The 12025-nt window shown below is 52.2% G+C and overlaps 1 protein-coding gene across 1 annotated transcript in view; it reads left to right on the top strand.

The window, feature by feature from the left end:
• Positions 1–12025, top strand: part of cep112 (centrosomal protein 112) — a 107728-nt gene that overhangs the window by 95324 nt on the left and 379 nt on the right. The window contains exons 25-27 of the mRNA XM_069702747.1: positions 1026–1127; positions 2335–2399; positions 4883–5074. Of these exons, the coding sequence (XP_069558848.1) occupies positions 1026–1127; positions 2335–2399; positions 4883–5060 (345 nt within the window). The 3' untranslated portion in view covers positions 5061–5074. The remainder of the gene's footprint in view (positions 1–1025; positions 1128–2334; positions 2400–4882; positions 5075–12025) is intronic.

Genomic DNA, 12025 nt, shown 5'->3' with positions numbered 1-12025 from the left:
GGTGGGTGGGGGGGGGGGGGGGGCGACTGTTGCTTTTCACGGGCCACGTTAACTCCTCCAGCTCTGTTAAACTATTCATCAAGCTCGACATTAATTGATTCAGCAACTCTTCAAAATGCTGTAAATGCTTTTACAATACCATAAAAGCTCTGTGTTTGTGTATGCATGTCTATATATATGTGTGTGTGTGTGTGTGTGTGTGTGTGCGCGTGCGTGCGTGTGTGTGTTTTTGTGGGTTAAAAAAAAAAAAAAACCCGAGGGGGGTTGCGCTAACCAAACCCTTTTCAACTTCTATAATCAGACTCTGGTTTAGTGGAGTGTAATTTAGCCCCAGACAGACTTCCTCCAGTCCTCCCCGGTGGAGATGGCTAGCTGGCCGTCGAGCTGCTGCTGCTGCTGCTGCGTTTGATGTGTCCTGCCCTCCACCGTGGGCCCCTGTCCTCGTCCAAACCCGGCTGCGCCGAGCCCCATGAAACGCATTGTGTCAGACACGCAGCCGGAGTCACCCCCGCGGCCAGCCAGTAGGGGGCGTCGCACAGAGTGAGTCACGCCGGCCCGCGGACCCCCCTGTGGAGATGTGAAGGAGCTGTGAAAGAGCGAGGGAATACTGAGCCGTGAATAAAGAGGGGATACCCACAGTCTGTGCGTGTGCGTGTGCGTGTGTGTGTGTGTGTGTGTGCGCGCGTGTGCGCGTGTGTTGTGCCTCCTTCAAGGGAGCTGTTGATTTGGCGCACACATGCGAGCGCGATAAGGGAGGTAGAAACACTCACCCAGCGACGTCGGAATCCCCAAATGAACGACCGAACAACGGATCGGATTTATCGGGATCCGCCTTCGCCGCGACGGCGAGACTCTTCCTCGTCCGTTTGAGAGCCTCCAATTGGCCTCAAAGTCGCAGAAGCGCGGCAGGCCGAGAGCGTTGAATTGAATTGAATTGTATTGACCGTCGTGGTAACTTTAAACGCCCGGATTTGAGTCCTCTTTAAATGAAAGCGTGTCCGGTCGTCCTCCCTCGCCCCTCCCAGGTGACCGCCGCGCACCGGGAGTACCAGGAGAAGATTAAAGGTCTGCTGCCCGCCGAGATCAGACGGGAACTGGAGGACACCATCGCCTCTCTGAAAACCCAGGTGAGACCCGACTTGGCTGCCGCGTTGGCATCCGACACGGCATCCGGGGGGGGGGGGGGAACAAACGACTAGAACCAACAGGCTGAAAGGTATTCAGCCTGTTGGACTCAAGAATGTTAAAAAAAAAAAAAGTGTGGAGGGGGGGGGGGGGCATTTACACTGTAAGTAATTCTGTCGTAACGATAACAAGATGGTGCGGCGCGTGTTTTTTGTGGTTTTTGTTGTTGTGAAACGGGCTCATCGGAACCCCCCCCCCTCCCTCCCTCCCTCCCTCCGCCCCGCCGCCGCCTCGTCCAAATAGGTCTTCTGAGATCCCGTTTCAGACCGCAGCTCTGCGATCAGATATGTTCATAAAATTTTTTTAAAAAAATCTTAATTCGTGACCAGTGTGGTCTCTCTCCTCTCGCAGACGGTGTCTTTGGCTTTTGTGCATTATTTTTACATAGTAAAAAAAAAAAAGAAGGTACAGAGAGTTTTGGTGTCTCCGGAGGCGTCCGACCGCATTTTCGATGGGGTTTTGCGTACAGTTTACCGGCGTGAAGTGCCAAATGAAATGCTAGAACTTGAACTGAGGTCTCTCCCCCCCCCCCCGAGCAGAAAGGAATGCGCCCTCGGCTCCAGTACGGCCGTCCCAGAACAATACGGGATTCTTTCGGAGCCGTGATTATTCTTTTGCCGGGCTCGGGGGTTTGCCGTGCGAACGGAGACGGGGTTTTATTTTCACTCCGGCCGAAGACGCTCCGTAAACATGCGCGCAACTTCGCAGGCCGAACAGGAGAACGGCGCGCTGCCGCCTCCTCTCGCGGCGTCGTAACCTCGGCTAACCCCGGCCCGTAATAACCCCCCCCCCCACCACCACCACCACCACCACCCCCACCACAAACCCCACCCCACCCCCACCCCTTGGCCCAATGTGCCTTGACCTCGCCGCCCTGATCTCCTGACCCTCGCCCCCCCCCCCAAGCCCCCGCTGTCCTGACCCCCAGCACTCAACAACCAAGCTTTTCTCCCCCCCCCCCCCCCCCAACTTAACTGAACCCCCCCCCCCCCTAAAGCACGACCGACCCAAAGCCCCCGAAACCGTCTCCGCTTCCCGGCGCCCGCATTGTCGTTTAACCGGGTTCCCCCCCCCCCCCCGGCTTCCGCCATACTTACACTTTCTTCCCCCCCCGTTGGCGTATTTTGCAATGTGTCTCTCTCGTTTCAGGTTCACTCGCTCCAGAAGACGGTGTCTCTGCTGCAGGAGGACCTGGACGACTGCCGCGGCCGGAGGTCAGCGTCGGTCGTTTAGATCGCGGCAAAAAAAAAACTCCGTGCGACGCTGACTTTACCGCGCGTACCCGCCGCGCCTCGACGGGTTCCACCTTCGGGGATAACCCCCCCCCCCCCCCGACTCTCTCTCTCTCCGCGCGGGCGAACCGACGGCCGCGCCGCGTCGCCGAGGACGGGAAAATCGCCCAATCGGACGCGAGCGTCGCCGACCGCCGCCGCGAGTGTTTTCCACACCGGCCACCTTTTGGATTTTCGAAACGCCGTTTGCTCTCACGGTTCTCATTCGCGGTCACATTTTGGTTTCGCTCCGTCTTGTTCAAAGATAGTTCCGTGTCGTCAACCCGTTATATTGTTCAATCTTTTTTTTTTTTTTTTTTTATATACATCATTAACTCGACGTTATTGTTATCAATATTTAATAGGTGTTTGGTTGTCCATCGTTTTTAATAAAAGACTGCATCATTTTCTGTTGTCTTGCTATTTTTTTTTTCCCCCATTCTGGGCATGTTTTTCATCATCTTCCAGGACCTCCATAATTAATCCTTCAATTAGGGGAAGCGGTGCTGTTTCCCTTGTTTTTCTGCGACCGCAACGTGCACGTTAACCAAGATTAGTTGTGTAAAACTTCGGTCAAAGCCTTTGAATTCCCGTCTCCCTCGTCGCTGTTCGGCGTGGCCTTTTCTTGCTCCGAGCCCCCGTTTGAACCGTCGCAGAGCAGCTGAGGGGGGGGGGGAGGTTTGTGGCTCGCTTCAGATAAAGAGTACTGCGAGTCCAATTGTTTGAACCTCGGCCCAAAGTGTTTCTACCGCTTTTGCGTTTTGCCGGCGGCTCCGCTCGAAACCCCCGAAAAGCCGATTCGACTCTGGAGTCCACAAAATGGCCGCCGCGTCTCCGAGGTTTGACCGGTGATGATAACTTTTTGGCGGGACCAAAGTAAGGGCTTCGTAACGAGCCCCTTGTCCGTCGGTACTTGGTGCCTCTGGTAGGTGAGGAATGCGCGAGAGGAGACGAGAGGAGACGAGAGGACCGTCAGACCAACATCCGAGAATCAGGAATTTAAGTCTTTGACCACAAAAGCCTTTGTTTCCATCTGTTGTTTCTGGAAGAGGTGAACAAGGGATTCGGCGCACTGGCGAAGCCGCCGCGGGCTCGGCTGCGAGGTTGCGCAACCGCGCGTTCCTACGGCGACGAGTTTTTCGCGCGGTATTTAACGACGTATATTTCCGTCGCTTTTAATCCAATAAAGCCGACGGTGCGATCACGACGCGTTCCTCCAAATGTTTCGCAATAATTAAAAAAAAAAAAAAAAGCCCCGTTAAGAAATAAAGGGTTTCCGTCGGCCGGAAACCCGCCAACGGCTTTTCGTTTGAAAAAAACGCGACGCGGGAAGTGTCGGGTTTGTATTTGAAGCGAAGCGAAGCGCGTCCCTCGATCGCCGTGCTGCATGTGAAGTTCTCCCTACTTGTAAAAAAAAAACACGATACACGCTATCCCCCGAAAATAAAAATAAAAAAACCGAGTGGTACTCTCGTTGCTCCGGCCGTAACCTCCTGCTTTAATCTTGTGTTATTACTCCCGACATACTTTCACTCTAATTGATCGTCCACCACCGAAATGACCTCCGTAATTGGTGCTTGTGTAAATACGGGCCGTGAATGTCGTTTCCACAGAGCCCACGTGGCCCCGTTAAGGATCAAAGCCCCACCACCACCACCACCCCCCCCCCCCCAACCCCACCCCGCTTCCTCTTTGGCTATCTCCACATCAGACGGCGGACTGCTGTGTTGACAACAGCGAAGGGCGGCGAGGGAGCCCCGGAGGTTTCCGCTCGCCCACTCGCGGCGGTCTCGCTTTCACGCCGCCGCCGCACGGGGCCCTAACAGGCGAAATGCGGGGATTTTTGAACGTCCGGCTTGCTTCGGATCGGCGTTTCTTCCCCCCCCTCCGCCGCCTCTTGCGACAACGCGCCGGGGTGTCTGGCGCGCCTTCCCTCCGAGCGCCCGCGACGGGCCTCGGGGGGAATCACGCTCTCGTCACCAAATCGGAGCGCGATTGACAAAGCCGTCGCTTTCCGAGCCCGCGCGCACGCCGGGTCTTTTTGCAGAGCCGTGTTCTGAGTCAGACCCTGGGAGGGCCGGTGTTTTTGGCTTGCTGTACCGCTGCTTGCATAAATAAACCTGTTTATCGCCAGCGTTTCTCACACACACACACACACACACACACACACACACACACACACACACACACACACACGCGCGCACACACACCCTCAACCCGTTTCACTCACGCTATTTATTCTGCCTTCCGTCGTGTTTTCTGCACACTCTCTGCGTTTGTCTCTCTCGTAGCTCGTAGCATTCTCTCTTTGTTGACACGGTATTTATGGCAGTGGTTGTTTTTTTTTGTTGTTGGTTTTTTTTTTCCTCTCTCTCTCTCTCTCTCTCTCTCTCTCTCTCCCACCGGCTGTCACTCAAACGCAACAGGAGCTGTGAGAAGGATGTGCAGCTGTGTGATCTGAGAACAAGCGGGTTAGAGGCAAGTACAGCCTCCCGAGTGAAGGAGGCGCAGCAGGTTGCGCTTGCGCGACTGTGGCAGGAATCTCGCTCGTCTGGGCTGATGGTGCGGGCCGGGCGGAGGGGACCGAAAGCCCGATGCGGTTGAAGACGGCGTGGGAGGTTTGTCTGATGCCGCTTTGCCCTCTTGTCTCCCGTCTGGGTTGTCTCTCTTGCCTCTCGCTTTCTATTTATCGTTCTCTCGGCCTCTCTACCTAAAGCGATCCTGGGCGAGCAGACGACGGCCACATCTGCATTCATACTCAACTTGAACATGCCTCTTGCTTGGTTGTTTTTTTTTGTTGTTGTTGTTGTTGTTTTTTTGCCCATCCAAACTTGTGCTCAAACTTATTTTCCGTTTTTGTCCCCGTGCTGTGATGTGATGGCGCTCCCCCCCGCTCGTGTCGGAGGCTTCAGGTTGACACGGGGAGGGCCCGGCGGCTGACGGGAGTTCAACTCCTTAACGTTTGATCTGCCGGCCCTTATTGGCTTTCAAAGACGCCTCCGCATGTATGTAATTGTGATTCCCTCGTTTAATATATGTTTAATAAAAAAAAAAAAATGTAAAACTTCTCCTCAGATCTTTACGATTTTCATTAAAAAAAAAAAAAAAAAAAGCGCAGAAGACTGCGCGCAACTCCGTGCGACGGTAAAGTGGGTTGTCCGTTCATCGCAGGGACGGCTGGTCAATCCAAACCTCCTCCTGTCCACATGCTGAAATGTCCCCCCCCCCTCCCACACACCCATCAGAGCACGTCTCTGTTGCCATAGTGCCGGTTCCGTTGAAATGTCACACCCCTTTAATTGAGAAACAGGAAGCTTGGGGAAAAAAAAAAAAAAAAAAAAATCTGGCATCTGATGAATGGACGAGCAAGTTAATCACCTTACCAGTCGGGGAACCCTCCGCTCTCCCCCCCCCCCCCCCCCGGAGTCGGGCAGGAGGAAGACGGGGTTAAAGCGATAGCTTAAGGATGAGCGAGGGAGTCCAGGGTTCGGGTCAAGAACTGATTTCAGAGACGGATCGCTGTCCCGTCAAGCGCGGCGGAGCTGGGGCGTCCGGCCTGTGAAGTGTCCGCGTGGCGGCTTCGGTGCGAGCGGCGGAGGAAATGAAAGTCATTACTGTCGGTGGAGGAGTGAGCTTCATGGCCCCAAACGGGATTAGACGGTGCATCCGACATTGTTTCTATACATTGGTAGACTTAAAAGTCAAGCGCAAAATGGGATTAAAACGAGGGGGGGGGGGGGGGTAGAAAAAAAAACCAATAAATAACCTTCAACAGCCCCCCCCCCCCTCCACCCACCCGCCCTCCTCTTTTATTTCTTCTCTGCCTTCCTTCCCTACCAATTCCCCACCTATTTCATATCTCACCTTCTTCCTTCGTGGTCGTCTTCTCTTTCACCTGTGTCGCTCCCTCTGACACGTTTATCTTTCCCTTCTTCCATCTTTCACGCCCCCCCCACCCCCCCCCCCCCCACCATCATCAAAATTCACAGGTAGGCGCGGCAGGCTCGCGCTTCGCATTAGCTGTTTTGCACCCAAAAAAAAAACAACAACAAAAAAAAAACATCCTTCTGGGGCCAATTGGTGCTTGAAATCCAACTTCATTCCCCTCAAACTGAACCCTTTCAAAAAAACAACCCCCCCCTCCCCTCCCTCTCACCCCTCCACCTCTCTCTTTTTCTTTTTTTTTTTCCTCCTCCTCCTCTTCCTCTTTCAAAACAGCCCCATAACAAACCGGTGAATTGTTGCCCTTCCTTAACTTTTAAGGGTATTATGCACCATGTCCGACTTCAAAGCCTGTCTTAACTCCACACTTTAATTGTATCTTCCCCAGCTCGCCCGCGTGCCATTTGATTCCGCTGACAACAGCATTTCTCCCTCCGTTCTCCTCCGTCATTCTTCCTCCCGTAACTCCTCTCGCCACTGTTTTGGTCCTCACTTCTGTTGTGTGTTGACCCCACCCCCCTTCCCTCCCTGCACCTGCACCACCACCACCACCACCGCAGAAGCTCCTCTCATCAGCTTCTTGCTTCCTTCAGAGCCCATTGTGTCCGTTCCCCCCCCCCCCCCCTGTTGTCACCTACTTTGAAGAGGTAGCCTCCATTTCCTCTTTTCGGCAGTCGGTTGTCGCCCGGGGTGTGTACACACCAAACAAACTTGAAACAGTAACCTCCTGTCCTACGCTGGCTGGCTCCTGCTCCCTTTATCTGCTCTTTCTCTCCCTCTCTGTCTCCGCAAGCCGACTTCCTCCTCATGGCTCTGGTTGATAATTGCCATAAGCTTCCCTCTTGGTTTCATTTTCCATTGTCCTCCCCCAAATTCTTGGCTCTGGCTTGAGATAAAGGGATGAGTACTTCAAAGGGGTCTGCAAAAGAGTTTAACCCCAAGCCGAAAGGAACAGCACACAATACTGTAATTGAGAGCAGTTACTGATCACAGAGCTGCAGCACAGAGGACAGCACCGGTAGACACACACACACACACACACACACACACACACACACACACACACACACACACACACACACACACACACACACTCTGGGTGTTTATGGCTGCAACTGAGGTGGCCAGTAGCAGTTACGACAGGCCAAGGCTACTCAGGAGACCACATAACCCAGTCGTAAAACCCTCTCCAGCCCTCTGAAGTTGTCAGATAGGAGGGTTTTTTGTTTTTTTTTCCCATCAAATGTGACTTTAGATAACGCCAGAAACGTAAGCTGTTTTGTGTGTGTATTGCGCGCGCAAAAGAAAAGAAGCAGTCAACATCGAAGAGCTGATTGGGCTCGCGAGTGATTTATGCGCTGTCTTTGGTCTCTATTTATAGTGCTCTTTGTAGTCGGTCCGAATTTGACCTGTCCCTGTAATAATATCTCCCCATAAAAAGAGACAGTTACATCCCATAACCTCTCCCCTTGAAGCCCTCTCTCAAAGGTCTCTCTCCACAGGGACAGGAACCAAGGGCACCCCTGGTCCGCGGGCCGGTCCCAGGTCAGCTCCGGAGGGGCGGCCGGGGGACGACCCGACCCACGGGGACCTCCCCCGAGCCGCGGAGGTGGTTGACAAGGCAGGACACGAGGGCCCGACCGCCACCCCGGTACTGGCGGGGGGGGGGGTCCGCGCCATCGCCATGGCGATGGTTTCCACCCTGGCGTGTTTACTGTCAGGGGTCAGCCTGGGCCCTCCAGAGTTAACAAAGACTGACGTTGTCTGAGGAGCTCCCCGTGTATGAGCCAGATGACCCGCAGGCCTTACGGAGACACCTCGGCGGGCAGATGAGCCCTTACGAGATAAGAAGTGCGGTGTTCGTGCAAAGTCGTGGCACCGGTGTCAAAAAAAAAAAAAAAAAAAAAAAATACTGCTCACGATTAGCCCCGTGGGTTATCAGTCGACGACCTCTCGCTAACCCTTTGCAGCTTCTCCGGTTTTCCATGCACTCCTAAACCTGTGGTGCTCAGGTGTGCCAGCGACTTGGGATGTTTTTCTATCAAAAGTGAAAACTTCTGTTTTTGTTTTTTTCAAACTAGTCGAGCCATTTTTTTTTTAAATTTTATTTTCTCCAAACTTTCCACGCGCTGCCGAGGAGCTTTAGAAGCCGGGGGGGGGGGGGTACGACTACCCCCCACCTCCCGTCCTCCTCCCCAGCCGTTCGTCCTTTGCTGGGACAGTGAGTTTGATGTCGACACACTGGGAATGTTTTTTTTTGGGTGTTTTTTTGGTGCGGGACGTGAGCGCGCACAGAAGTCGAAGGCGCTAAAAGTGCCCTTTGAATGCTGAGTAATCCCTTAGTCATCACAGCCTCTTCAAGAGTAATTTCCTCTTTTATTAACCTCGATGGGAAGCGAGGCATCAAGGGAGAAAGTTTCACGGCACCTTTAGCAAACAGAATGATCAAAGTGTTTTGCCGTCTTTGTGACGCACTTTTTGGATCCCTGTCCACCGAGACAACAAGGACACACAGACACCTACTGTCTCTCGTTCGAGAATACGGCCAGTCATCTTGCACAAAGGGTCCCCTGTGGTGGCTCGTTTGAGCACCAAAGACCCGTCCAAAACACCCGTCGACTCTCTTCAATTATCGCTGTAACTGCTGACTGTAACCAGTCCGCCACACGCGTGAGGGCAAGTGTCACAAAATGTCCACCGCGGTCCGCACAGCTCCTCTCTCAAGTTGGGCCAGTGAAGTGGCTGTTAATTGGAAGTCTGTGGGCATTTTCGTGCTATCTCATGCTGCGGTTCAGGGACCGTGCGGCAAAGCTGAGGGCAGCGCAGACAGAGGTGCGAAGAGAGGTTGCTCTTGTGTGGCTTAAATGATACGGTAACATCCGTTTTGAGAACTTATCCACTGTGAACAGATGTTTTCATCTGCTCTCCGTGCGTGTGCCCTTTTTTGCCACAGGTAGGAGCTGTGGAGCGATAACAGCACTCCCATTTAATTTCCTACTGCAACGTACTTAGTCGAAATGAGGACTTGGATATGGGTAAAGTGACTATCCTGGATTTAAAAGGCAAGCTCGATGTAAAAAAAATTAACTCTTTTTTTTGGGTTTTCTTTTACTGCTCAAGTTTTTTCAGCAACTCTTGTCAATCCTGCAGCACAGAGACATATTTGCAGCTCTCTTTTCCCCAAAGAGTCACGGGGGGGGGGATTTAAAAACAAACAAAAAAAAAATCACAGTTTTATTTCTCTGCAGGACTCCTGTCTCTTGGTTATGTGGCCCAAAAAAAAAAACACACACAAAAAAAAGTCATATAGAGCTATAAACGTGCTATTTGATACACGCCGGTGCATGCATTGTGCATGGCCGGGACTCCGATGGCTTAATCTGAGAAAGTATGCGGGTCTTGAACAGAAAAGGATCCCCTGCGTCTTTAAAGTTTATGTAGCAACAGAGGGATTGTAGCGATAATGCTATTGGGGCGGCAGATCAGTTACTTCTGACGCTCCGAAAGCCTCGGGGGGGGAGTTGGCTCAAGATTGCCTGTCTTTGATAAGGTCCTCACACTGTAGCTGCAACTTCACGATGTGGGAAAAGATGAGCAAAAAAAAAAAAAAAAAAAAAAAAAAGCTCGCTGAACGAGAAATAAACCGAGCAGAATTTTTTTTTTTAAATACGTCTCGTCCTCAATAGTTGCTACATATCTGCAAATCTCCGCCACTTGTGTTTTTTTGTTTGTTTGTTGTTGTTGTTGTATTTTCGCGAAGGCATCGGAGCTTGCAATTGTTTTGTATGTAGCTGTCGGGACCCCGGCAGTCGGTCTCCTCACTTTGAAGTGAGCTGCTCCAGCCCTCTCGGTTCAGTTGGTGTTGGAGTCGCCTACAGGAGAGACCTACCGTGCGGCATGGCAGCCTGAAACCACAGGGAGGAGAAAAGGAGGAGGGAGAAAAGCGATCTTTTTTCCTCTCGAGTGCATTTTTTTTCTCTCTCTCTCTCTCTCTCTGTCTCTCTGTCTCTCTCTCTCTCTCCGTAAACCGACTCAAACCTGAACGGGACCGTATGTGGACGCGTAGTGGAGACCAGTATTGTGGATTATACGCGCTTCTTTTTGTGCGTGTGTGTGTGCGCGCGTGTGTGTGTGTGTGTGTGTGTGTGTGTGTGTGTGTGTGTGTGCGTGTGTGGATAAAAGACAAAAAAATAACAACCCGGACTTTTAATTTGGAGAAGGGAACTCGCGGATCGATGGTAAGTTACAAGAGTGTGTGCCTCCTCGAACTGGCCCCCCCATCGGAGTTCCCTTTGATGTGCTGTTGACTCGCCTTTGAAGTAATGTTCTGGGGAGGGAGAAAGAGAGAGAGAAATTAGGCTCTTTTCTTGTGTTTAAAGAGCCCCCCCACCCCAAAAAAAAAAAAAAAAAAAAAACGCACCTTAGTCGTCCCTGTGTCCTTCTTTTTTTTTTTTACTTCCCTGTTCGATAGTGTTTGATTTCATCTTGACATTTTTTTTTTTTTTTTTTTTTTAAGAGTACACATTTTGGAAAGAAGGGCTCGTTTCTTTATGTGGAATCCCCCCCCCCCCCCTTCCACCTCCAACCCCCCCACCCCACCCCACACACACACAAGATCTGAGACTTTTGGTGTACTTGGGTGGAACTGGACGTTAAACAGGGCTTGTTTGTTCGCCCTAAAGAAAATGTAAAAAAGACTACGTGACAGTGTTAACTTGTGTGCGGGCGCTGTAATGTACACGGCCCCCCCCCCCCCCTCCTCTCTCTCTCTCTCTCTCTCTCTCTCCCCCCCCCCCCTCTCTCCCATGAGAAGTATCCTATGGGAAGCTTTTGAGTTGCAGCTGTGTCCGGAGCTGTTAACCACTCGGGGCAGCTGTGTGTCAGTGATTCAAAGTGACACCAGGTTGCACATCAGCCCGCTGACACGGTCCCAAAGCGCTGACGGGTTTTGGGACGCGAACTGCTCCGGGCCGTCAGACAAGAACAAGCTGCTTGGTTTTTTTTGTTTGTTTGTTGTTGTTGTTGTTGTTGTTTTTAAAAAAAAGACCCGAGTCGCTTCACGAGTAGCAAACCCGCCCCCCCCCCCCCCCAAAAAAAAAAAAAAAAAACCACGGCAGCGCCCGGTTAACTATTTTGGTCACGTTTTTGTTTTTTTTCCATCTCTTGGGAGTTTTTCCCCCCCCCACACACATCCACAGGTACTCGAGGGGAGGGGTGGGGCAGGGTGGAGAGGTGGGCTCAATTTACCGTGGTTTAGTCGCTTGCTCGACGAGCTGTAGAAATCACTGGCCGGGAGAAGGGGAAAGTGGTGTCAAGGGGACGGTGGAAAGACCATGTGCTCGTGTTCCACAGCAGGCAAGTCAAAAGACTCCAACCCTGAAATCAGGCGTGATGGATCCGGAAGCGTTACGCCGCGTCCGTTGTGCGTAACGCTCCGGCTGAAGGGATAAATGACTTATTAATGGCGCTCAGCTCTTTAGCCCCCCCCCCCTCCCCGCTTGACATACGTGTAATCGCAGAGCTTCTGGTGTTGGTATCGAAACAGGATAACGATGTTGATTCAGTTTAGGCGCCGCTCAAGAGGGATTTTTTTTTGTTTTTTTTTTGCTGTGCGAAATCACTGTTTA

This window comes from Brachyistius frenatus, unplaced genomic scaffold (genome assembly GCF_029030835.1).
Source record: "Brachyistius frenatus isolate BFR_SWC_R1_liver_20210118 unplaced genomic scaffold, ASM2903083v1 Contig_43, whole genome shotgun sequence".
Taxonomy (NCBI): Eukaryota; Metazoa; Chordata; class Actinopteri; family Embiotocidae; genus Brachyistius; species Brachyistius frenatus.
This window is presented reverse-complemented; position numbering and strand designations above follow the sequence as displayed.